The 22,224-nt window shown below is 39.5% G+C and overlaps 1 protein-coding gene across 1 annotated transcript in view; it reads right to left on the minus strand.

Moving 5' to 3' along the window:
• The window catches only part of LOC121944905 (pikachurin), a 29,336-nt gene extending 8,825 nt beyond the window's left edge, over positions 1–20,511 (minus strand). The window contains exons 1-12 of the mRNA XM_042488855.1: positions 20,376–20,511; positions 13,844–13,953; positions 10,584–10,670; positions 10,245–10,271; positions 9,879–9,996; positions 9,636–9,771; positions 6,560–6,726; positions 2,340–2,452; positions 2,003–2,250; positions 424–611; positions 218–318; positions 25–125 (exon numbers count right to left, since the gene is read on the minus strand). Of these exons, the coding sequence (XP_042344789.1) occupies positions 25–125; positions 218–318; positions 424–611; positions 2,003–2,250; positions 2,340–2,452; positions 6,560–6,726; positions 9,636–9,771; positions 9,879–9,996; positions 10,245–10,271; positions 10,584–10,670; positions 13,844–13,953; positions 20,376–20,481 (1,502 nt within the window). The 5' untranslated portion in view covers positions 20,482–20,511. The remainder of the gene's footprint in view (positions 1–24; positions 126–217; positions 319–423; positions 612–2,002; positions 2,251–2,339; positions 2,453–6,559; positions 6,727–9,635; positions 9,772–9,878; positions 9,997–10,244; positions 10,272–10,583; positions 10,671–13,843; positions 13,954–20,375) is intronic.
• Between the last annotated feature and the right edge of the window lie 1,713 nt (positions 20,512–22,224).

Below are 22,224 nucleotides of genomic sequence, written 5' to 3' on the forward strand. Positions count from 1 at the left end.
TCAGTAAGTCACAGTTGTCTTCACCTGTAGTGCAGCTTGCCTCGCACCAGAGCCAAAGAGGTAAAGTCTCCACGGCCTTGTTCATTTTCTCCACAGTAGAGCAGCAAGCCATCCTCAGAGTCTGCCTGTACCACGGAGAAACTGTGTCAAAGCTCTTTTCACACTTTTGCAAGGGAAAGATTATTTGGGGAAAGTAAAAAAAAACATTGTGCATTACCTTGAACTCTAGAGTGATCTGAAAGGTCTGGTAGGAGTTCTTCAAGGGTTCAAAGGTCATGTGAGAGTAGCCAAAGAACCTGGGAAAGTTCACGGTGACCACTGAAGAAAAACAAAGGATAAAGTCATGGTAAATTTTGCAGTGCAAAATTAGGAGTTGCTCCATCACTATACTTTTACTAAATCTTGAAACTATACTTCTCTCACCCTCAGAGCAGGTGTCCCCTCTTCGTCCGAGGTTACAGTGGCAGCGTGAGCCTCCACCATCGTAATCGCTCAGACAGAAGCTGTCGGGGGGGCACACGGTGTCATCGCAGGTCAGGTCGTACACACGAGGTATCTCACCTTTCCAGGGAGACATGGTTGGGGTGGTAGTGGTGGTGGGTAAAGTGATGCTGAAGTGGATCAGGAGAGGAAGAAAGATAAGCACATTTAATTTTGTTTACAGTGCACAGTCAGTGCTAATAACAGTGGTTCACTTTCAAATGCAATGTATTTATCAGATCTGTCCTCAGGTTTAGCTTGAAGTGATACCTTTTTCCTTTTGTGTTTTAGCAAAAGACTCAAACAGACCCAACAGCAAAAAGCAAAATGTTCAGTCAAATGCCATATAGCGGTAGTTAGGCCAGCCTAGGTTTGCTGCAGCTAATGACACGCTGTACATCATAATCAGAATGACAGCTTAAATTGATGTGGCATTTCACTGCTCCAGTCTCCATCTATTATTAAATAATTAGGTGAAAGAGCATGAAAAATAAACTGTAGGTAGCTTTTAAGTGAAGCAGAAAGCCAGGATGGAGAGACAGCAATCTAGAAATCAAAGAGCAAGAGGAGCCATAAAAACGATTGTGATTTTTTTTAGACAAATGAAACCTTCTTGATACCCATTTCTTTCTCTCTCCATAGGGAAACATCTGTACGTTCTTGGCTTAAAAAGGTAATTACAGCCTTAGAGCTGCTGATAAACAGAAGTGACATCTTATCAATCTTATGCTAATCTATATGAACAGATATCTGATCTGTAGGCAATGGTACAAGATTTTAGTTTTGGAAGCTTTCTGGTTTCTGTTGTAGCCCAAGTGGTATTGATCAGTCACGTTTGAGCATCAGATGAAGAGTGAAAGAGACGGATTGACCAATCTCAGAATCCACCTGCTATCATCACATAACGATTTAGATTTTTTTATTTTTGTATTTATCTGCACTCAAATGCAGTAATATCTGTTAACAGAAATTAGCAGAAGTGACCAGTGCACAGAAGGGGAAATTTTGGCCCCCACATCTGCTGATTACACTGAAAGTCCCCAAATGCTGGCTGTTGACTATTGACTTATCATTATTAAACCGATAGCTGATGGTTTCCAAGATTGATCAAATACAGATTCCTCTGGTAGAGCAGATATCAAGGTAAGATGCAGACGGGTATGGAGGCAGCATGGAGGCCAGTAAAAATGTTACAGTGTTGACTTCTTTTTTATATCTGCAACTTATTCAGTCTCTCTTTCAGGTCAGTGCAGACTAATATGGAATGATGTTGGAGCTGCTTGGACGGAGTCTGACCGTATTTTGTGTCCATCTGCCATTGGATCAAACCAGCAAAGGGGCTAAAATTGTTTTCTTAACCTCTTTGCTGGTTGGTGTATTTCCATCACCACAAAAAGCAAGAAATACCAACGACATGCAGAGTCATTTTTCCCAGTAGTCAGTACTGATTAAAACCTTTTCCATACAACAGTGGGTGGTGGGTTTTTTGTCCAGTGGGAGAGGGTCTTAAGGTACATCTTACCTGGTAGTGGTTAGTGGGGCAGTAGTTGTGGTGTCAGTAGTGGTACTGGGCTCTGAGGTGGTTGAGAAAACCAGATCTGAGAAATCTGGGAGGATGGATGAGGTGGTGGAGGAAAGTGGAGGGGTAGTAACATTTGGAGGAGCGATGGTGTTCATACGGTAAACGACGTTCCAACCAGATGACGGATCAGGCCGCAAACGGAGCTGCGACTTCCTGTTGTCCTGGTTGATACCTGGGAATGGCTTCAGCTAAGAAAAGTAAGATGATTTGGATTAAGATTACATAAGCGTAAAAATGTTCAAGTATTCCTGTCCAGCTATGGTTTGTTATAACTTACCTCCTCAATAAAGACATCATAATCAGAGTCATCAACATCAAAGCCATCATCATCTTTGATCCCTGAATCTGTGATGTAACGGCCGTAATCACCGCTGCCAACTTCTGAGGCACCTGTTAAGAATTTCAAATCAGATACATGACGTTTAGTACATGCTTTTAAAGGTTTGAGTCTTTAATGACAGTTGATAAAAATTAATGAGGAAACACAAGTCAGTCATAAATATGTTATACTCTGGTCACAAAATGAAAATGACATTCAAAACAGCCCCAACAAAAAATAACAGTGGTTTCCCATTCATATGAAAGTTGCACGGATGGAGACATTGTAGATGATGTCTTTTGTGGTTATGACTGTTTTTCCATGATGAATGATCATGGGCTGGGGAATGTGACAACGTCTCACTGATGATCACAGGACAGACATTAAATAATAGTAACAGCTTCTGTAACCTGTTCGCCTGTGTCCAGACCGCTGCACCACGTACTGAAACGTGTCTCCTCGATACCGAGTGGCAGCTCATAATGTACAAAGACAAAGCCAGACAGTGAATACTGGGAGCATAGCATGAAATCAGTTTTAAGTTATCATCTGCAACTGTAGCTGCAAAAATGTTCCTCATAATAAACCTCAGCCTTAATTAATCAGTTAGCAGTAACTTGACTAGTTTTGGTTAAGATAAATTAAAGACATCCTTATTAGTCATTCCCTTTATTCCAACATTAGAGATGCGGAAAAAGGAACAAACAAATCGTTTTGAATGGCTCTTTTTAGTGTCCAGTATGCACCAGGTAGGCTGTCAAACATCCGAGTACACATGAATCTGTAACATAGACCAGCAATGGCACTGAATGAACGACGAAGAAAGAATCATGAAGAGCCAACTCAATCGGACTCCAGTTGAGACTTACATCAACCAAAACCAAAGGTGCATTCACTTGCTCCTTGGGTATTTGTTGTTTTTTTTTTCAACTTTGATGTCCATGGGCTTTAAGTTGTAAAGTGGAAACAACATGGACGCTACAAAGAAGAAGTTTTGTATTTCATTGCTTAAAATGTTTAAATGCAACGATAATGAAGAGCAAAGGAAACAGATCAGGTAAGTCAAGAAACATGCTTGGGGACACATTTTTCAGATGATTCACAACATGCAGCACAAGACTACAGAGGTAATTCTGACATCTGCTGCTTGGCATTCAAAGAACATGGGGTGGGCAGCACCAGCTTCTGGGCATGCATGTACTATACTGGAGTGTCGTAGAAAACTGACACCATAATTTGCAAAAATTCTAAAAAAATGTTCTATTTATCTAGTTTTTTTTGTTTGCAAACCCATCATGTCACCCTATGTATTATGGCCTTGTATGTTCTCATCTGTCATGTCTTGCATCACTAAATATAAAAATAAAAAGTAAATAAAAACTAAAAAAGAACCGCTCTGCCCATCACTATTAAACATACGTTTAGAAAGGCTACTTAGTCCTTGCATAAACGCGTGTTATATATTTGTTACATTACACAGAAGTTTTAATTTGACTCTTTAAATATATGGTATAAATAGATGTAAAAACAATAGCGTGCATGTTTGACAGCTCCCCTGCTGTCCACTCTACCTTGACAAAGCTTAATCTTATCTTACATAACAAACATCCCCTCACTCTTGTCTCCTTACTCCTTCATCCCTGATCCACAGTATCAAAAACTTTACCATGCTGTTAGGCCAGTTAGAGAATTGAAATATATTATATAGCTGTGCACTGATATGTGACAACTTATACAACATAGAAAATTGTTTAAAGAGTCAAAGATCTCATAGAAACCTGACTATTAGGCCTGAATGGAAGACAAGATTTAGCTTGCTAATTAGCACACAGCCTAATAACATTAAGTCCTGAATACTGAGTGCTGGCATACAGGGAGGAGGGGGGGTGCCCAAAAAAGCCCTCAGCAGCAAACTAATCTTCTGTTGTGTAACAGTCCCCCCTCAATCCATACCACCCTATTTCCAACCGCTATAAACACACACACGCACACTCACACACACACACACACACACACAGAGGAATTGTCACAGAGAGACCAGAAAGAAAAGTATGTCAGTCAGTCAAGCCAACCCCTGCTGTTCACTCAGGCAGCGGTGCATTGTGTGTGTGTGTGTGTGTGTGTGTGTGTGTGTGTGCAGGGGCGTGGATGGGCAGAGTAGGGGTCTGGCATCCCGTCCTTAATCCTGTCTGATGAGACTCGGACCTAACCCGCTTTTATCTCCTGCTTAGAAACCACGCTTCTCTATCTCGTTCGTTTCTGTCCGTCTGTCTCTCTGTGTCTGTCTCACCAACTCGTTTTATCTTGTTTCATTTGACTTTCATTGACATTATTCCTACCAACCTCTTTCTAATATTACCTCTCACTCGCTGTGTCTTTCTCTTCTAGCTTGGTCTTTCTGTCTCCGAACAGCCTAGCAGGACTTAAGGCACTTAATTCAATCAGAGCAGTTTACACCAGTTTGACAGCTCACAGAGTGTCTGAAGCAGAAGCTGCCTGCCCACATGGCTTTCTAGAGCCAGCAGTGTGGTCTGTAGGCCACAGTAAAAAAAAAAAAAACAACTCTGGATAATGTGATTGTATCTCCATGGCTGTTTAATGTTATTAGTCAGATGTAGCATTTTACTCTTTAAGCCACAAGCATCCACTCACACAAGCATGAATCTGTAGGTGAATTATTTGAATGTCACAGTCCTCATTCCATTAAGATAATTACTGCTATTACTACGCCTGCATGTTTGTGTGTGTATGGTACACACCTGTATGAATGTGTATGTGCTTGCTTTAATATCAATCAGTCCCAAGTGGCCCCCTCCCCCATCCCCACCACCAGCACTACATCAAAAATAATAAAGTAAATGACTCTGTTGCTCTACATCTCCATCATTCAGGGCTCTACTGACACACTGACAGGTGCTGTCCTACATTCAGGCTCAGAGAGACAAACTGTCAGACTGCAAACTGTGTTTCTGTGTCAAAATGAATAGACTAAAATTAATTTATTCCTTCATGGTGATTTGAAGAAGTTGTGTTAGTCTCTCAAAGATAAACAAAACTGAAAACATTCAGGAATTTGGAAAAAGCATATCCCAAATCACAAGATTTTTGACTGTCATATTGTGGAATTGCATGTGATGAGACGGCAAAAATATGCTTCATCTCTGAACCAAAAAGCTAATGTCAGATTTTCATTACAAAAACAGAAAAGGATCTAGTAGGAGTGGAGAGGTTAAATATGATGATAAAATAAAGTTAGAACATTATGCAGAACGGTTAACTTTACATGTTGTTGCTCTCAATACACCGAATGCTGTTTTTTTTACAATAACTTCCGGGTAGAAAACTCCCACAACACGTACATAAAATCAAACAGCGCTGAGAAAACAATGCCTCAATTGATAAGTTTTAGTCACAAATGTCTACCAAAAAGAATCAGAATTTAGAGTGTAAGTCATATTCAGAACATTTTCCCTGCTTTATCTTGGTGACAAAAACGGTAATTTACTTTGCAGAGCACAGGAGTGTCTGGTCTGCCACTGCCTTGATTGGTTAGTTTGTAAAATAAAATACATTTCCCCCTGTTTTTGCCCTGTCCACAGCAGTACAATGCTTAGCTTCCTCTTCCAGCAGATTTGGTTTATCAAAGACATTAGCAAAGAAACACAGTATATATAAAAAAGCACAGGAGTAAAATGTCAGATAGGTCAAACCACTGTGTGTATCTCTTTAAATGTTACAGTTACGGCTTAAAATAATACAGAAATCAACAAGTTTTTTCATTTTTTTATATCTCCGCAATTGCAATCAACTACCAGTTGTCTACCCAGGAGTGTCGTTGTTAGTGTGACGTTAACGATGCCTTCGCCGTAATTTAAAGAAACTTTAAAAAACCTTATCATTGCTTTACAGTGCTGGGAGAAAACTTTGAATGTCTCCACAGTAATGTTGGGATTTCTACATTGTGGTTAAACATGATAAATGTGTTATTGTGAGGATAAGTTTGGTGATGCAAAAAAAAGCATAGTCTGTTTAGTTCTGTGTGGGTGTGGGTATTGTTGAAACTAAACTGAAACTGACTTTGTTTTGAAATGTGGTTGAAACCAGACTAACAAGGGAGCAAAGCCTTCCTGGCTGTCACATCACAGCCTGTCGGCTCAGAAATCAACTTTCAGCCCTACCGAGAGTGCGCACGGGGTTGTTGATGTTGCTGGGTGGGCTGACTCCGTGCATGTTGGCCGCCCTGACAACAAACTGGTACTCTGTTTCCGGTAGTAACCCCTTCAAAACCATGGAGTTGGTCTCGATAGGCTCACGGATATATGTCCACTCCGTGTCCATTTCTGGCCTGTGAAAGACAAGACACACAAAAAGATCTTCTTTTTTCTTCTGATATTTCAATTACTAACATGATTTATACAGTTCTTTGAATTTTGATGGCTGGTAACCAGCAAGAAAGCCATCACACCAAATGCCGATAGCAAAACCTGGTTTAAATTGTGTGGACAGCCGAGCAGCCAGAAGAATATGCCGGCATTGTTTGTGTCTGCAAACCACAGATACTTCACATTGTATGTTTTAATACATTTTTACACACAAAACATGAGTGTTTTTCTTTTTCTGTTTTCAAAGAGGATGATGATAATGATTTTTTAAAATGTTTTTTGTTTAAAATTCTGATGTGATCATTCACTTCATTGTTTTCCTCCTGCTGTCGTGTGTCCCTGATAATGTAACAAAAAATGATTGCAAAGAACGCAATTACTAGAGACTGTGAGTCAATGTCACACAAATGCTGAATAACTTTTCAAAACAAAACAAAATGAGCAATTGATTGAGATGTTTGTTTCTTTAAATGTTTTCATGTTACTATTTTTGAGGCTCTTTAAGTCTTAAAGCGTTATTTTCTGCTTTAATCACAGCGTTGTTTTGAAAAGTCGAGCAAAAAACAATATGATGAACTTCTGAACTTTTTTTTTTTTGCCTATCATCTCCAGCTTCCATCTCCAGCTGCCATTTTTGTGTGCTGTTTCTGAGCGCCTGGGGCCACAACTATCTGTTGAATAGAGTCATCTTCACCACCAATCAATGTCTCTCTTCAGCAAGCCATGCTTTGATGTAAGGGGAGACATATTTGCCTCTGAGATGGCCCTTTTGTGTGGAAAATGTGCCTGCATGCAAAAACAGACACTGATTCATGTCTCCTCTGTCACAGTAAGTGACAGTTTGTCTGCCTCTGTCTCTTTCTCTTTGTCTCTCTCTTTGTTCAGTCGCAGGGTGTTAACTCTCCACCACGAAGGGCAAACACTGTTGTGTTGCTTAAGCTTGTTTCCTTGTATATCTTTACAACTTTATTTCGTATTTTCTTTAAATAATTCTTAAGGAGGCATTTTTAATTCATATCTGCTTTTTTTTATTTGTGTCTAGCAAATCAGCAGGACTGCAAGCAAATGATTTCTGACCTCCTCGACATTCTAGCCTGAGGACTCGTCCAGACATGGGAGGTTCTTTGTGTGTGTGTGTGTGTGTGTGTGTGTGTGTGTGTGTGTGTGTGTGTGTGTGTGTGTGTGTGTGTGTGTGTGAGTGTGTGTGTGTGTGGGTGTGTGTGTGTGTGTGTGTGGCTTGACACAACTAGACAGAGAATGAAATTCTTTTTTTGTACACGTCCCATTATGGTTAGCCATGTCAAAAACACAAATGGTTACATTAAACAGACCAGCACAGACCTCACAATATCCACTGTGAGACAGAGCTGTGTATTTTGTATCATAGTAGTGCGATGATGAGTAGATGTGCAGGGTTTAATTTGGGCAGCAAATACACTTTATTTGCTTTCTTGCTGAGAGTTAGGGCAGAAGATCGATACCACCTGCAGAGCTTAGCTGAGCATAGAGACTGGAAGGAGCAGGAAACAACAAAGTGAATACTGTAAGTATTTCCAAACATCTCACACCATTGCTTTAAGATACCAGTATTTAAGTGGGTGCACCATTATATAAGAGGTTCATTTGGTCTGGGCTGAGGATAAAAAAATGATACCATATTGCATTTTAGTTCTGGTCTGGTTCCTGTGCACACTGACTTTTTACAAGCAAACCAAGAGGAGTAAGTTATCCGGACTGAAGGGGAACTTGTTGATTGGACAGTTTTGCTAATCTTGTATCAACAGGACCAACGTGGGGGAAATATAATTCTTACTGACAAAAGTTGATAGAGCACTTTAATGCTTCTGATGTCACCCGCATGTTGTGAATACTGACTAACAGGTTTCTCGTACAGTCCAGTTTTGGGGTTAATTACTGTGGGCCGATGTCACACACTTTTATATAATGAACTTACAAAATATGCAGCGTCGAATACAAGCACTGCAGTTTAAATAGTTTTTGACCTGTTAATCAGGGAAAATACCTACACTGATGTGCATGCACGTTACCATGGTTTGTGGTACTCTAGATCAGTTTTAAGACCACTTTTTGAAGGTTTGGATTCAACAGCATATTTAACCAGTCTTGTCTTGGTCTGCATATGGCTTACATGTTCAACATTTTATCATGAGAGTGTGATGCAGTGTGTGACTCGCACTGGTCGACTCGGTCTTAAGCCCTCAAGGTCTTGGTCATGATTTGGTCTCCATTTAGGTGGTCTTGACTACAACACTGTGATGGTTAAAAAATGATCTGTACAAATAGGTTTGCTTTCACACCACAACCGCAGCACAGTCTGCTTTGGAGCAGACCGAGGCTGACATTTTCATACAGTCTTGGTTTGGTTGTTTTGTGTGCACAATTTGATTGGCAGCTTCATACCAGCCCAAATGAACCAAACAAACCAGGCAAACTGACCTAAGTGAAAGCATCCTCAATCTCTATTGGTCTATTTTTTTTACCAAATGTGGTATTTTTAGACACCTCTGCATGCCGACTATAACTTGGAATTGATTGATGCTTAGCCCTACACAAGCATATGTAATGATGGACCCATCAAGCGGTCACTGTGGTTAAAGAAGGATGATGAAAAAAGGCTTTTTACTCAGGCCTGTTCTTTGCCACAATGACGTGGCCACCGGAGGCAACACTTTACCTGGTAATATGAGCTGGTTTGATGGTGTGTGACCTGTGTGTAATTAAGTGAAATTGTATAAACCTGTAAATGTGCGTCAGCAGCAACACTGTGCTGGTGATGTCACAAACGGCCAGTTTGATAGACATTCAAAGTTTCATTAATTGCTGTCTTTGGGCTTGTCCCCCAGTGACTGACCTGATGTAAGCCACCAGGAAGTGAAGGACAGGTGCGCTACCCTCACTCTCTCCTTGCTGCCATGACAACGCCAGCTCTGTGTCAGATACAGCCATGACAACGGGCTGAGTGGGGGGCGACGGGGGCATGCATGTGTCTAATGGCACAGAAAGAAATTGAATTCAGTGGTAGATATTAACAATGCTACAGTAGAAATAATAGCACCAGCTATAAAATGGATTCCCATTATTCACATGCTCTGACCATGTGGGGCAGTGCTGATGTCTCTGGGCATGCTGGGTCTGCCCTCCCCTGCCCAACCGTACGCTCCAACTGTGACTCTGTACTTGGTGTTCATCTTAAGGTTACCAATGTCCACATCCTGGAGGACAACATATGGATGTTTGGGGGTAAAGATACACATAGATATGGTGATGTAAACAAGAGAAAGAAAGGGGAAAATAAAGAACAAAGAGAAGGAAAGATGGTGGGAGAAAAGAAGGAGAAGACTGAATTATTGATTTTCTTGTAGATTTTTGAGTGTAAAGTATAAATCAGACATAAATGTAAAGGGTGTTAGAAAGCAGTGACATGGTCTAATTCAGTAAAGGAAAGCTAAATGATACTCACAAAGCTTGCTTGTCCATCAAATTGCCCCTTTTGAGAAAATGAGAGCAGAGGTATTTATAAATGTTTGAGTGTATCACAGCGTGGACATAATTTTAATTGCTATCCAAAACAATAACAATCAAGATCATGTGAGTGATGTTGTTTTACATTTTGTATAGAAAGTGGGAAAAGATTTTCCTGTGCGAGTTGATGATAATGGATTTAATGGTCATTGTCACCAAATAAAAGGTTAAGGCTCCAATGTTTCTATATCTGTAATCTTATTGTAAAAAAAGTAACAATAACAATAATAATAATTTCAAACACAAATCAGCAAAGTTGAAAAGTCTGTGAACTCACAGTGGTCAGCATGTCCAAGCTGAGAGGCACCTCCACCAAAGATGCTGTTCCCATTGGACGACCACTTCTCACCTCTGTGTAGAAGACCTGAAACACATCCACGCACGGTCAAAGAAAAAGACACAAACAAACAACTTATGAAAATGTCTCAGATTCTTACTGTTTCATTAAAAGTCAAAATCAGCAGTGTTGGGTTTAGCAGGCATTCATAGATTTGCTATGTCGGATTAAAGAACATTTTTTAACCCTTCAGCTCATACATCGTCAAGTCATGGCTGTGACAATGTTAACATGACATAATTAGGAAGAAATGGGATTATTTATGAACTTCCAAAGTGATTGGACAAATGAATGCACATGTTTATCTGTGAGTCGTGGGGAAGCTAGGTAGCTGACTAATCCTCTTAGTGCAGACATATGGTCAAAAGCAGAGCACACACATACACTCGTACTGATCCACACTTTGTTAATGGTTGATTCAAAACAAACACAAGAGAGAGGAATTAAGTGAGGTAACTGGGCTCCGGTAAGACATTACATCTCATCAAAAAACAGAAAAACACTGAAAATACAAATGGACACTTGGATGGACACTTAAAAGTCATGACAGACTCCTTCAATTCAGCTTTCAGTCCATTCTGCAACTTCAATATTCAGAGTACAAATCTGCTTATGCATATCACTAAACTTATGTTCATTATGTTTCCAGCAGCAAAAGTAAATCCCACTTCAGCACTCGAAGCACAGAGTGGAGCAAACATTTATTGACAAGACAAGAAATAATGCTTTGTGACCACATCTCACAGAGCTATATTGCCCCTCGAAAAGCATAAATTCGGCAGTGAAGGGGTTCCATAAAAACACCAGAATTTTTGAAATATCAATCTAGCCCTCAAGGCCATCTTGCTGGACAGTGGATTTGACAGGCACTTTGAAAGCAGGAACAAAATGTGGGGAGGGAAATGGGAATTTGTTCGTGAAAAAAGAGAGGACATTTGATTTATGACACATCTGAGAAGTTGGTTTTTTTTATGTTTGCCAGGTCGGAAACCTTTCTATGCATTTGGAAACAGTTCTGGAAAGGAATATGATGGGGTATGTCTTTTAGCCTGCTGTTTTTAAAGCTAAATAGTTTCTTTTTCACTCCGTTTTGAACATTTTTTCACTCTCTGTATTGCAAGTGTTGCCTCAACAATTCTTTAAATTTTGGTGGGTGGTGACCAGCAAGAAAGCCATCACACTGAAACGGCTGCTGGCAAAACCCGATTTAAACTGTGTGGACAGCCAAGCAGCCAGAAGAAAATGTTAACGTTGTTTGTGTCTGCAAACCACAGATACGTCACCCTGCATGTTTTAATACAAAATACAGATACAGATAGGATGGTAATGGTGGGTATGCATTAATAATATATAGAAAATGGAAATTAAGTGTATGTGAGCAGTGGTGAAGTAGATGATTATTTTAGGGAAGCTGCTGTGTGGAGATAATTTTGGCAAAAAAAGTATTTGAGTCACTGTTTCTGATGTGACATAGTTCTGATTACATATATGAGCTGACTTGGTCATCTGGAGGTGAAGGGGATGGTGAATAGCATGACACCTCGCCAGCTGCCAAACTGTAGACAGCTGTTTGAGACTTACAAACAACAAAATCGGTTGTTTTTTAGCAGGAAATTAGCAGCACGTCCAGCTGTGAACTGTGCCACCAAAACCAGGTATTTCAGGCCAAAACATCTTTTCTTAACTATAACCAAGTGTTTTTTTGTGCCTAAACATAACCACACATTAACCACAGCGCTGTTGTAAGATTCGACATATCCGCTACATAATAACAAACAAATGTTACAGATCTATGGTTTGCAGAAGTGTACAATGATAACATTTATTCTGGTGATTGGGTTGGTGTGGAGCATCTCACCAGGACTAAGATGAACTGTATGTCAAATAATAGAAATGGAAAAAAATGTGTTCTTATAAGATGCAACTCATTGCATATGTAGTTGAAAGGTCTTGTTGGTGACTGTCTGTTAACAGCCAACAGCTTGTCATCCCAAATATTTTTCAATCACAAATGTAGCTGTCACACTGAAATGAAAATTATACAGAAGGTATTTTTACAATCTTAGGAATAAAGGTTCTAACTTTAATTATGTAGGGCTTTTTGGATTGATGGAAATTAACTACATTACCCATAGGTCTCTCTCCCACTGCTCATGGTTTTACTCTCACCAGTTAGCCTGCGGCCAAAAGGCGGTCACGAAGCTTCTTAACGGCCGCAGCTTATGGGGTCCAGCACTATCCACAACACTGATGGTCATATTTTTACAGGGAAGAGATTCATTGAAATCACAACTTCTACAGCCTACTAGTTCAATGCTGATGTAAGTTTGGGAACCGAAAAATCAGAAAGTACTTGGTACCCAGAAAAAAAATAAAACAAAAAATAAACTATTTTGGCAGACCATGTGGAATAGTGTGGCATGAAGTGATGTTAAAGATATCAGCTTTGTGAGAACATAAATGAAATAAACTGATTAAGTGGATACACCTACATTTTAAAAACTATTTGAAGCATGAGTTAACATATTTAACATACATATAACATATTTAAGGGTGAGGAGCTTTTTTTTGAAGAACTCAGTCTTCAAAAAAGGGTTCTTCAGAGACAAAAATAGTTCTAAGTAGAACCTTAACTCATCAGGGAGAACTGTTTTGGAACCCTTATTAGAGTTCACCTGTTATTATTTAATGGAATTGTTTAATGTGCTCACACATTAACCATGTACAAAATAAACGGCCAGGATGCATTTCAGTACTAAACAAAGCAAAGCAGGGTCTGGATCAGAAATCACTCTACATTTTCTCCTGTTCAATAGTTTTATCATAATTTAAATGACTGTGTGGAGGTTTGAAGCTACAAGTGCAAAAATTCATTACATTCACTTTCTATGTGGGTGTATGTATATATTTAATTAATTACAGGATAGGTTTAAATGAATCAGGAGGATGATTCATTAATATTCAATGATTTATGAGGAAGGGGTGGGATTAAATTTTTACTTCTTTTAATGTCTTTCTGAATATGTAAACCAAGTCATCATGTGTTTGACCATTTCTTTTGCTTTATGACTTTCATTGTCTGTAAACATTACTTTCTTTTTTGTTTGTCTGCTTTTGTATAATGATTTCTCTGTTTCCTTTTTTTCTATGTTCAAAATAAATCAAAATCAAATCAAATCAAAATCACAGTCTGTGAATACCTTGTATCCAGTGATGGTGCTGACGTGTCGCCGGGGCATCTTCCATCGCACACTAAAGGCGGTGCAGTTGACTGTCTCCAGCTGGATGTCTAAAGGAGGACTCAGGCGATCTGGTTCACACAAACACACACACAGACATAATCAGTAAGGGGAACAGATGAATCACGAGGGATAAAGCGTATGTGTAGGCAACTATAATCTATAGGCTGCAATGACTTATTGAACCAGATACAATTAATGTTAGATTTATTGTATATGGCCTGTTACTTTATTGTTGGATCACTTTCAAAGCTGTCATCAGTGCAGATTCTTAGCAGCAGCAGGCAGAAGGAAAAACCCAAACAACAGACCCATAAAGTTACCCACTTTGGCTGGTGAGCACAGTGAAGCCAGTTATTTCATTCAAGTGTTGGTGGACCCAAAAACTGAGCAAAAATGGCTGATCCCTCATCATCCTCTGCCGCTCTTCCTGAGGTTTCTTTCTCTATTTTTTTCCCCCGTTACAGGGCTTCTTTTTAAGGAGTTTTTCCTCAGGAGATGTGAGGGTCTAAGGGCAGAGGGATGTCGTACGCTGTAAAGCCCTCTGAGGCAAACCATGTTTTGTGATAATGGGCTCTATAAATAAAATTGACTTGACTTGATGTTACTCTGAATATGCTGTACATCTAAATATGTAGCTGCTTGCTAACATTCATCGCTGCAAGTACATCAGTGTTTTCTGATGCTACTGAGTGGGCAACAAAGTCTCAATGTAGATTTAATTCAAAAAATTAAAATTAAAAAAAAAATAGAATTTCAAATAGAATTTTTTAAATCTTCTGTGAAGATTATTTTTATAGATAAAGTATTTAAGTAGAGAGATTTAGACAGTATAAATTGAAAACTAATTTTATTATCAGAATAATTAAAGAAACTGATGCTTGTATATAAACGGAGTAGTTCCATGAGTCTGAACAAAAGCAAGTCTGCTGCAACATTTTTCCACACAGCCAATGATAATATGAACTGAACCTATGCTGTGTTTCACATTATAATCTTTTTGATGAGTAAAAAAGGCCCATTTAAAACAGCATTATCTGCAGCTCAGTGGACCTCTAATATCAACTGACTGACATCAAATATCATTATTTTTGTGGTCTGTTATTAAATTCTGGGTGCTTCTGTGACACTTCAAAAGATTGTGATTGCACCTCCAGCATCCAAGTGTGGACTGAAAAGCCTCTTATAGAAGAAAGAAAGAGAAAGAGATCTGGAGCTATAGATCATAAACAGCCCTGATGACCTCTTGTATATTCATTACATGGCTTTAATGGAGAAACAGGAGAAGACAAGGACCCTCTTCGCCTTATAGTCATGCACTTAATGCCATTACATTTACACAAAGTAGAGGACTGTTTGATCCAGAGCATGAAGAACCTCCTTGATGCTGTATAACAGCTAAGCAGGTATTATGAATTTATATTATTTATGACTTTATTTATCCGTGATTTAAGAGTAGATTCTGATATGGCCCAAATAACAGAATTCCCTGGTGTTCACTGACACTGGGATCACAAAGGTTAATATGGCAAAGCAGACCTTTGTAAATTGAAATCTCATGTAGCTACAGCGCTGCTCTTTTCCACTTTTCTTTTTTCTCTCCTCTTTATGTCTTTTGACTCCCATCTTCTACTTCCTATGCCGACCTCTCTCATGTCCTCCTGAATCCTCTCGACATCTCTTCTGCTTTTTCGAACCCTTTTCCCCGCTCTTCCGTCTGAGCGGATAATTCAATATGTCAGCCGAATTCCCGCGATCATCCACATCTCCCCAGGGGAGCGGCCCGGCGAACGTGTGGGTGAGCTGAACTCACAGAATTAGAGCGGATAGAGAGGGGACTTCTTAAAAGTCATTTTTATGTCCATCAACATACAGAAGATTACAGTGGTGCCTCGTGTGTACCTAAAGTCTGGGTAAAATCTTAATACTCAGAGTGACTGGAGTGAAAATATAAATATGACTCCTGAATATTTTGACATGAACCCCTGAAACTAGTGATTATTTTTGGCAGGCAAGGCTAGACCCTGCTCCTGTGTCTCCTCAGGTAGAAACTACAGATGCTGTTCTTAAACGTTTTTTTAGGGGGAGGTGGCTGACGATTTTTACGAGCTTTGTATCATAACATTGTGGCGGGTGTGTGTAAGGGAACTGGGGTAAACTGGCCCCCATCTCAAAAGCGCCCAGCCAATTTTCTCGTGGTAGTCAAAGAGAGAATTACAACTCCCAGGTCAGTCATGTGATGCGATTGGGCCCAAAAAGACTTTTCCCCATAGACTTACATTGTGAAAAAGTCATTTGCCTACTTCTCACATAAAATATTTTCATAAACATATTTTTCCTGTACTATTAAACTATAATTAGAGATTTTTGTTACCACTGGGTCTTTGGACAATTGGAAAACAAAATTATTTCAATTTTTCCATATTTTTTATACATAAGAGGAAAAAGTATAAATTGTCTGCAAGTTTGATGTTAAAACATTGTGATAACCTTCTGTACTAACTGGTAAGATGCCATTAACAAGTACTCTGTGACCATTTTAACTCAACAGCTCTGAATGTATTTAAGTCTGCGTCTCTTATTAAAATCCAGAATCACTCAGCTTGGATTCACACAGGCCTGCTAGCGATACTTACCATCATGAGCTTCTGGTGACAAGGGTCAGAAAAAGACTAATCTATACATCAACAGCTCAACTTTTTAAAAAAAAAAGAAAACATCTTCACTACATATCAGCTGCCATCGTTACTGTGGCTTCCACTCGAGAGTAAGACCCTGAAACTCCACTTGACTGATTAATTGGCCTTTTTCACAGAAGACATTTTGACTTTTCACAATAGAAAAAGCACAGGTGTAAATAATGCAATTTATGACGGCTGAAACCCATGTAACTGCTTCGATCTCAGGTTCCAGGTATCCTGCACGCACGCTCGCTCACTGTCACTCTCACTGGAGCACTTCAATAGCACAGCGCCATCTTTAGTGTCATTACTAACACCTGTGCTTTTCCTACGATGACAGGTCAAAATGTCTGCTGTGAGAAAGGCGCCACAATCTTGTTTTTTATCGTAACCTAGGGTAGCAAAGAATCACAAAAAGTCAATCTTGCTGGTTTACTACTCTGTCAACAACATGCTTCTACTTATGTTCAATCAACAGAACAATACAGAAGACTTACTCCAGACTTACTTCAGTAAGTCTAAGTAATCTACAGTAAGTGTAGAAAGACAGCTGAAATATTCAATGTGTGCGCAGGCAGTCAGAGTGTGGATGTGGGGCAGACAGAACACAACTCGCTGCAGGAGTTGAAGTTTGTTTGTTGTATGAAATACACAAGGAAAAAGATAAGTAGTTCTCCCCACAATCGGTGACTAGAAAGCATTTATCCCGATCTCCCAAATGCATATTTTTACGGAATCTCATCTGATAACGATTGCCAGCTGATCGATGAAGGCTTTCTTGTTTAATTTTCATTTAGGTCATTGCCCACTCCATATACAAATGGAGCAGATGAGGCTAGGTGTAAATTTCTGCAATGTATACTGGAGACAACTGTTCAGAAAAAAGGCCACAAGAGCCCAGTGTGAGGAAACTGAGCACTTTAATGCTCTCTTGAAAAAGAATAAAGCAACAGCTGCAGCATCTCATGCACAACACAAAGAAACACACAAAGGCCATTTCCAAATCTACCCAACACACCACATTAGCAAACTACCACGATCTCCCAAATCCAAAAATGACATTTTGGCAGATAATCATTTTCAAACTAAAATCAACTAGCCAGCACTCTCTGAAGGACAAACTATGTAATGGAGACACTCTTTCTGCATTACCTCAAACATATTTTTGGCAATTCTCTACAGCAATATCACTTATTTGTTGACATATAGACCGATATTAATGCATCTGCAATAAGCTGATATCGGTCTAGTTTTAGGCCAAATGTCTCTTACAACATCTTAACACACAGTTCAGTTTCAGCTTCAAACATGTAAATATTGAACCTTTTCACCTCCACCAACCCAGCTAGCAATTTTTGGTTCTAAAAATGTTCTTAATGCAATGCAACCAATGTAATGTTTTAGTAACATTTTCAGCCGTTTGCTATTGGTATTCCTCCTAAAGTTAGGGCAACATTCTCAATAAACATCAAAAAATGTTAACATATCAGTTACATTACATTTTTATTTATCAAAAGAAAAAGTTCTGTAACCTCAGTCCTCAATCACATGTTCTGAATGTTGCTTTGAAAATGGTCTTTCTTTGCTCTCATGTAACATTAAAAACATTATAATCTGTCACCTCATATCATCATCATAATATCATAATATCATCAAAACATCCTCAGAATGTTGCAGTTAAAATGTTATGTATTAGTCAGCATTTGACTTTAAAGAAACATTATTTTAAATGAGAAACATCCTTAAAACGTTCTTTAAACATTAGATTAAAATGTTTTCTTTAAAACATTATTGTAACTTGTAGGTAAAGTTAGCCAATGTTGTGGCAATGTTCCCTGCTAGCTGGGAAGGTTATGTTTTCTGTTCAGTTTGTTAGCAAGATTATGAAAAAGCCGCTGTCCTGATTTCCACAAGACTTAGTGGAAGGATGTAGCATGGGGCAAAGAAGGACCCAGAACATTTTGGAGCAGATCTGAATCACAAAGCAGAAACACAAAGTATTTTTCACTTTCATGTGTTTTTCATTGACATGAAGGAGGAGGTCAGCGCTGTCCGAGTGCCCCTCCAGTTTTATCTGTTATGGGGTGTTGACAGGAGCTTTAAAGCTGTTTCAGGCAGTAACTTTTCATTTATGTAGAGATTTTAGTGCTTCAGACACATTTAATACCACTCTGGCCAAAAACAAACACCTGCTCTATTGCTCTGATTCTATATCTTCACTTTCAGAGGTCAGCTGTGTAGAAGCGCTGCTCTTTAAAAGGTCTGACTCATCAAAAGTGAATGACCACTAAGACACATGCTGTATGCTGCTCTTCAGTATGGCTTAGGGAATGATATATAAAAACTGAATCTATATTTTCATTGTCTTATTGTTTGTATACTGATTGACATGACAGAGAGGGTTTGATTTAAAAGATTGCCATAACAAGTCACTGGCATAAGTTTAGATCTTTGTTACAGTAACTGTAAGAAAATAAAACTACTGAATAATTCTATAAATAATTCAGCAGCTTATTCTAACCGGGGAGGAAGCTGTCAAAATCTGGAAAAAGTGAGACCACCTAGGGGGAAAGAGATGTCATTCACTCTTAACTCTTTCCTAGTACTACCAGCTTTGTTGTGTAAAGGCTGATGTGATTCATGTGGACATGGAGCCCTGTTGACATCCCCCCTCCTCCCTCACAACGACGCCTGAAAGACCTCCAGAAAAAACAAAAAAACAAGTACAAATGTCACTAGAAGTCATAAAGACAGAACTACAGCCGTCCTCTGCATGGCAGTCCCAACCGTGGCGAGCTTTCTGTACTGACAGACAGAGGTAATAGTCAGCCGGCTGTAGCCTCTGGGTCCGAAAGAGTGAGGGAGAAATACGACAGACAGTCAAAGAGACTGACAGCAAGAGAAAAAGGAAGTGATGGAGAGAGAGAAAGAGGGGGAAAAGGGAAGAAACTGGAATGGAAAAAGCGTTCAGGGTGACAGGATATCAAAGAAAGGTAGAGACAGGGGAAAGAGAGAGACACAGTGGAGATGACGAAATCAACATCCAGGGATTTTCTGCCCAAAGAACCACATTGGCAAGTTTGTCAGTGGGTGTGCTGTGTAAAGCTGAATATTTGTCTCTTTCTCTCTGACAGCTATTGAAATATTATGGAAAATGTATAAAATGCATGGACAGTTATTAACAACACAATTTCCGAAAAAAGAAAGCACACATTTTGCCATTTTCTGTCTCTTTACTCTGTGCAAAAGTCCTGCCTCAAACTTTAAAGTGTTATATTACAGTTATTGTGGAAAATAATTCGCTTTGCTGATTTCACTTGAAATGCAGTTTTGTGCTTCTGTTCATTGACTAGAAGCACCTTGCAGAAAGAGGAGTGGGAGACTTTTTCGTACGTTTTTTTTTTAACATAACATGCTGCTCTGTAGCTTTTGTTATAGAATAATCACATCTGTGCTCTATGCATTGTGGTGTAATACAGATTACACGAAGGTGAGGTTAAATGTGGCATTTTCCAATAATCAAACCTCATATTTCCCACCCTTTGTCGACATAAACTAGAGCTTAAAGGGTTTAAAAAGTTAAAAATGGTCACTGAGATTATTGTGAATTAATGCTAAAATATTACGTTTCATGTAACAATTCAAATGTGTCGTGATAAAGTTTTAAAGCTGGCTTTATGATGCTGGTCTAATCAAACAAATGGAAAGATGAGCACACACAAATGCTGCCCTCACCCACAATGTTTCAGTATAAAGGAATATCATTATTGTTGTTATTAGTAAATGTGACATAAAGGTCAGAGTGAACTCACCAGATCTCCGAACATTTGATCGTCTTGCACCAAAGCAAACGCCGGCTGTGCATACTGCAAAGAGAAGTAAGTATAAAAGACTCCTTTCCTTACATGTAGATTCCATGTCTTCTGGTCGGACGTTCAAAACGGTCAAATGTTCATTTTATCACACAGTCAAACGCGTCTGTAACTGTAAATACAAGTATCCTCCGTGTTAATAAAAGTTTTCTGAAATAAAAATCCTTTTTTTTAGCCAGATTTTGGCGCAAACGCCATTCGAGGACAGGCACAAACTGCCCGAGAGGAAAGGGCAGCTCCGGTTTGACACTGATAAGATTACAGTCTGCAAAAGATCAGTGGGTTGGACACATTAACGGACGGACAGACAGCCACTGTGCCCCCAACAGGCGCGCTGACAGACGATGGAGAGGGTTGTCCCGACAGTTCGCGCGTAATGCGCTACGACTAAAACAACTGAATGGTGGGCACGATCATTTTTACGCATGAACCTCGCTTTCGTGTCACGCTCCGGTCCGCGTCTTAGACAACAGATGAGATGGACAGCGAAGTGCAGGAACGTGGGGCCATTTAGAGCTAAGAGGATAACGAGCTTCTAATCCGCACACTGGACACAGATGGAGAGCGTGTCTTGACGCAGAAGTAGGGGAGCTGCTCAGGCAACAATGTACTCTGTGTGTTTGCGCGCGTGTGTGTGGGCGTGTAATTGACTGTCTGTGTGTACAACAATGACCAAAGGGGGTAAAACAATGAATGCTTTAATTAATGCCCCCCGAAGCAATTGCACGCTCATTAATATGTGACTGCAACTGATTATGTGTTCATTAGTGTGGTCTCAACCTGAAACAAAGAAGGAAAGTTTGAACGCGAGGGGTGGTCCGTGAGCGTTTGAACTCACAATGTGCACGTGCGCGCACGCGAGGGAGACAGAACAGTGTTTGCAGGAGAGCTCAGCCAAATCACCTTAGAAGCATTTTTCTTAACATGGAGGGCCAAAAACGGTGAGGAGCGGGAACACTGGACACTCAAATAGTACCCGGCACTAGTAGTACTGATTGATTAAGTACATTTTCTAGGATTTGGTGCACTTTTATTCATTAGGTCCTGCATATCTCAGCGTCAAAAAATACCAGTAATTTGTCACAAACCTTTCCTCTGGAATTTCCTTTCTAAATTATATTATATTTGCCAGAGGAGAAAAAAACATTAGATGCAGACAGGAAACAGGCTGATATTTTAAGCCATTTTCACTCTGCCATCTAATTCTGAGTCTGGCATATTCTATCTTCACACAAAGCAAGTACGTAACATTCAGTAATTACTCATGCCATCAGTTTATACAGAATCATTTGAAAATCCTTTTATCTAATTCTCAACTTTTTTGCCCTGACTCAATGTGAGCTACAGAAGGTTTTTCCAAATATAAATTTAAAGGAACCTTTTGCATATTCAGGGGGATTACGTGGCATCTAGTGGTGATGACTGCAGATTGCAACTAGCTACTTCAAATAGTTTCGCACACCATCATAGTCCGACAGTAGCACAGATCTACCATCCAACCATCAAAACCACTCTGACCTCTGTGCTGTAAAGGTGGAATTGTGATGTGGTTAATATCTGTCTAGATGCAGCTCACAGGACATGGTGTCACTGCTATGACATGACAGCTCTTATATTTCCAAATGACCACAGTGTTTCTCTTGCAGCTGTAAATTACTGTATTAATATATAGTGCCACAGTGGTTGTTATGATCACTGTAAATCAAATGTTGTAAAACAATAAACACTTAAAATGCCCAGATTTCTGTGTTAGAGACAAACAATTAAATACTACTATACTAGGAATAAA

Source organism: Plectropomus leopardus, chromosome 6 (genome assembly GCF_008729295.1).
Source record: "Plectropomus leopardus isolate mb chromosome 6, YSFRI_Pleo_2.0, whole genome shotgun sequence".
Classification (NCBI taxonomy): domain Eukaryota; kingdom Metazoa; phylum Chordata; class Actinopteri; order Perciformes; family Serranidae; genus Plectropomus; species Plectropomus leopardus.